Source organism: Stegastes partitus, unplaced genomic scaffold (assembly GCF_000690725.1).
Source record: "Stegastes partitus isolate 25-593 unplaced genomic scaffold, Stegastes_partitus-1.0.2 Scaffold880, whole genome shotgun sequence".
NCBI classification, from domain to species: Eukaryota; Metazoa; Chordata; class Actinopteri; family Pomacentridae; genus Stegastes; species Stegastes partitus.
Genome location: NW_007578611.1, coordinates 110,496 through 115,531, shown reverse-complemented (window position 1 = coordinate 115,531; position 5,036 = coordinate 110,496). Strand labels below are relative to the sequence as shown.

Below are 5,036 nucleotides of genomic sequence, written 5' to 3'. Positions count from 1 at the left end.
TACTACAGTCACTTCTGGGACATTCTGTATCCAGGAAGGGCTTCATCCTTCAGCAGTACCATAACTGTGAGGTGGACTCTAGACACATAATCAGTCTACAACAAAAGGTCTGCAACAAAAGTGAGATGTAATGACTCCATCTTCTTTCCAGGATTGGCCGTTTGATGATGGTTCTGCCCCCCCTGACCAGGTGGTTGATGATTGGCTGTCCCTGCTGCAGACAAAGTTTAGGGAGGAGCCTGGCTCCTGTGTGGCTGTGCACTGTGTTGCTGGACTGGGAAGGTCAGTATGAAGTGGACACAGGATTGACATGATCCTGTTATTTTGTTGGTTATTCTGTTATTCAGTGCATAGTTAGTTGTAATCGTGTTGCACGGTAGTAAGCGTTTGAGGTCTTTCCAGAACTGCAGAAGCCTCTTGAATGAGAAGCTAAACATCTTCAAGAACCAAAAAGAAACGTCTGGTTGCTTTGTACTGAAGCTCTTGGGGATTACAATGACCTGAATGACTGAGAAACAGACAGATTGAATGATGTGCTACATCACTGTAGTCCCACTTTACTGTCACGATTCTACATTTTTCTGGGCTGTGGCATTTATCAGCAAATATTTGAAGCTTTGAGGGGTATCTAGAGTCTGGTGAATGAGACTTAGAGCTGTGTTATTACTCCAGATCTCCCAACGTTTGTCTTTATGTTTTAATTTAGATATTTAGATAAGTTGTCTATGAAGATTCTCAGTCATCCAGGTCATGGTTATTCTTGTAGATTCATCGTAGCAAGTCCAGTTGCTACGATGCAACATTGCTTTTCAAAAGGCCAGTAATACAGCTTTATCATGAGATTTGGACAAAACACATAACAGACTAAGCTAACATTGCTATGTGTGTGGTATTGGGTTGGTTATTTACACCGTCAAGTAGCAAACCTCTGAAAGCATTCAGGCGAGGTTTCATCCATGTGCTGGTAGGCCAGTTTCAAATAGCATATTTGGCACACTGCATTTGTTTTGTCATCACCCAGTTTAGCGTGTTCACACACAGCTGAGGTCTTTTATCTTCCCTTTAACTACCAAAGAGAGTTGAAGCGTAAAGTCCAGTGCTAGTGAGGGGAATGCCAGGTGGCCAAGGACAGATGTGTATACCTCCACCTTTAAATAAGGCATTTAGAAAGTATAATTCTAGTACAAGAATGTGCTGACAACATGTACTTTATCTTTATCGATAGCTTAGGAAAAAAAATCCCAAACTTCAAAAATAAATACCTTTCCAACAAATGAGTGTCTGAACAATGAAATGTTGGGACCAAGCCCCACTATTTTATAGACTTGGATCTTAGCAGCAGTCACACTGTGAGAATTTGATTCTAAATGTATGACAGCGTCTACATAATTTTCCACAGGCCATCTTTGGTTGACAAAGCTCTAATTCAGCCTTCAGTAGACTAATTTGACACTGAAATGTAGGACTACCAGTTGGCATCGATGATCACAGCAAAAGATACCACTGGCACAGTAGAAGTGCTGTTTAAAGGTCTGTGGTTTGTGCAGTGCTTCAGGGCCTTGAACAGTTGTTTTTAATCTACTTGTTATTTGTTCCCAGAGCTCCTGTGTTGGTGGCCCTGGCTCTAATTGAGTGTGGGATGGAATATGAAGATGCAGTGCACTTAATAAGACAGTGAGTACTGGGCTCTGATTCAATTACTTCCTTTTTCTCTGTTCTCTCCTTTCATTCGCCATGTTCAGCACCATCCTCAGTACGATTCACATGTCTGCCTTTCAGTGAGTGTTCTTGAGCACTATGTCCCCTTTATGTTACCAGGAAGCGTCGCGGAGCATTGAACGCCAAGCAGCTGCTTTACCTGGAGAACTACAAGCCCAAACTGTGTCTGCGCTCCAAAGATGCCAACGGACAGAGCTGCTGTATACAGTAGGAATCTAAACAACAAAACAAAAAACGTGGAGGTGTTAAAAGTTTTCATTTCTGTTCCTTGCTTTGTAACTTCACCTGCACATGTAGCAAAAGCCCACAAATATTAAAGTCAAACAGAATCAAAAGCTTGTTTGTCTGTCAAAATTAAAAACATTTATTCCAATTTTTTTCTCTGTCGGTTCACTGGTAGAGGTGCAGAAGCAACTGATGCTGTTGTTCTGATTTAAAATTCTAACTTTGGGATCAGGCACTATGAATAATTCAGCGTCGCGAGGCCTGACAGCGTGTTTGACAGTTGATTATTCTTATATAGTCTGCAGCTTGATATTTGTTCTAAGCTACAACACAGAAATTCTGAATACATAGTTGACAACACAGTCTGAGCATCCTGAAGCTTGCTGGTTTGTTGTACATCCATGCACACAGTGGCTGAGACTGGCTTATTTATTTGACTCACTAAGTCAATGTTCTGCAGCCAGAGTGATGCACACATGACCAAGAATTCACACAAGATAGAACATATACAATATTTAATAAATGTACTTAAAGAAGATTAAAAGATTTGAAGAAGTGTGTCCTCAGTTTGATGCAAATGTGAGATGATGTAATAAACAAGAGTACAATCTATCTGCATATTGTATGTCCCAGATCAGAGTTATAAGCGTCTGCTTGTCTAGAACAAACTCCTGTTGGCTTTAAATGTTTGGCACTGACCGTCATTCAATCACCAGATCAAGTAGACCAACATGTTGAAGATCAGTTGGTGAATGTATTAATAACGGAACACATGAAGGTTTTGGAAGATTGTTCTATTGGCTGCAGGTTTTAAGAACACAGAATCATCATTATATCCTCAGTGCTTCTGTGCTTGGTGTGTGAAATACTAATCGTGGGGTCCCGATGCTGTCGGTGTTACAGATCAGAGTTGATATGCATTGGCCACTTTATGCATGAAGCGTCACAAGTACTGCTGTGTTTTGTATTTGGCTTTCTTTAGTTGTACAAGTGCAGTTTGAGCACCTTAAAAAAACCTTCCCCCAAATTAAATTAAGTACTTTGACCTATTTGTGAATTAGCACACAGTTCGTTGGTCTTTTTGAATATCCAGAGAGCCAACACTTCAAATTTCAGCATTGCACAAATTTGAATTGTTGCTGTTTAGTACATTTCTTGTTTGATGCCACAACTAAGCACATGTGTTGCATTATAAACCTCTGGCATTTTCATATTTCTGCACACATGTTTTACCACGTGTTGCTTTTTTCTATTTAGAACCTTGCATCATAATTAGTTTCCTGTTAGAACCAGCAACCAGACTGATGAAGGACTCGTGTAAACTTAGACTTTTTCCAGCTAATACACAATGTCTTACCTTAAAGTACAGACCAGTGAGACCTTGGCTCAGTTGACTGGTAGAGTTTCTGTCCAGATGCCCATGAATGAAGTTAAAAAGCGACGGTCAGCTTTAACAACATTGACAAACACCTCAGTAGGTGGCCACAGATAAAAGAGAAGATATGTTGCCCTATCGCACTTTATTTTGTAGGGTCTCTTTTTTGCCTTAGCCCAATTGATGAAGACATTTTTTTTAAATAGCTGCTTAGCATCTGACTCGTAAACATCTCCCATTTATCCAGCCTCAGAAAGAAGCAAACATTTACTTTCCCTGCAGCCAAACCAGCCTAGGTTTCCTCCTTCGACATCAAGCCAGGTGTTATTTGTTTTTGTGTGGCAGGTCAGTACCACAGACACATCAGCTGCATCTTTCATAGTGCTGTCCCCATCTTTGCTGCTCTGTAGCTGAGGTGAGCCCTGCTGTGGGAGCAGTGTTGTTTTACATCTAAGCAGGCAGCTAAAGCACCAGTATGATCTCTTTTAAGTGCCTGTTCAGTGTTGTTGGCATTTTTCTGTGCTGCCCCTTAACTTTCTGGCAGTGAAACCCAAAATTGGAGTGTGGTATGTTTCTGCTCTGACATTGTACGTTCACGTTATGACCGACGTTAGCTCACGAATTTAGCATCTTTGAACTACTGCTGAGTGACAGTAAATTAAACTTGTAAGCACAGTATATTCCATTCAAAAGCTTTGATTGCAATATATATGCACAATTTTATTTTGGAAACTCAAGATTTTCAGGCCGTCCCTTCTGTCAATTAGGGGACCCGAGACCCACGTATTTCACACACTGCTTCCTCTTCATCCTCCACAATGATAAGCAAAGAATGGCTGATTCAGTGGCAGCACACGGTATCTGACGTTAATCCTCCTGTTGAGTCTTTAGAATAGATTATATTGGGTGGTAATCTGCATTATAACAGCCCACTGTTAAATGATAGTAAATCCATGCAAACACATGAGAATTTACTATCAGAGGTGGTAAGCTAGTATTTTTTAAAAGAAGTAAGAAGGGTGACCTTTTAGTGATACAAACCTAAAGATAATCTTGGTTCCCCATCACCGATCAATAGAACAATCTCTCAAATACTCTGTGTGTTCCTGTTAAAACAACCACGTACCAAGACTGTGGAGCCAACATGGCTGCCACTGAAACCTTAGTGGCCATAGTTCTCATCTCTCTTCGGCTCTTCGGTCAGCTGCTGTGTTCGTAAGATGCTCTCGGTCTTTGTGATGTTATTATTTTTCCTCTAGTTTTTCTTTTCTTTCCCTTGTACCTTGTACCTGTTTGTACCTGTTATTTATTCATTGATTTTACTGTGTTTCTTTGTGAAATGTCCGTCTGATGGAGAAAAAAAACAAAAAAAAATTCTATTAGTCTTCTTGGAAAATTAAAGTGTTTAGTAATGTAACGGTCCACTTTTTTGTTTGTCTGTTTTAACACAGCTGAATGCACCTCGTCAGCATTGTGAGTTAAGTAGAGAACCAACTTTTTATCTCATTCACTTAAAATCGATTCAATCCTTGAGGTAGTTTCAGATTAAGAGCCTCATAGTCAAAACACATCGTCACCATCATGCCCTGTGCAGCAGTTGCAGGTCAGTGCGATCGGACTGTTGTGTTTGGCAGCTGAGCGTGAGGCCGACCTGACCTCGGTGAACCCTGTGCGTGGGGTGGGCTTGCCTCTGGCGGCGCTGATGCTGTGTGAATGT

The 5,036-nt window shown here is 40.8% G+C and overlaps 1 protein-coding gene across 1 annotated transcript in view; it reads left to right on the top strand.

Moving 5' to 3' along the window:
* Positions 1 to 4,736, top strand: part of LOC103365838 (protein tyrosine phosphatase type IVA 2-like) — a 20,733-nt gene extending 15,997 nt beyond the window's left edge. The window contains exons 6-8 of the mRNA XM_008293390.1: positions 152 to 282; positions 1,600 to 1,674; positions 1,819 to 4,736. Of these exons, the coding sequence (XP_008291612.1) occupies positions 152 to 282; positions 1,600 to 1,674; positions 1,819 to 1,930 (318 nt within the window). The 3' untranslated portion in view covers positions 1,931 to 4,736. The remainder of the gene's footprint in view (positions 1 to 151; positions 283 to 1,599; positions 1,675 to 1,818) is intronic.
* Positions 4,737 to 5,036: the final 300 nt, after the last annotated feature.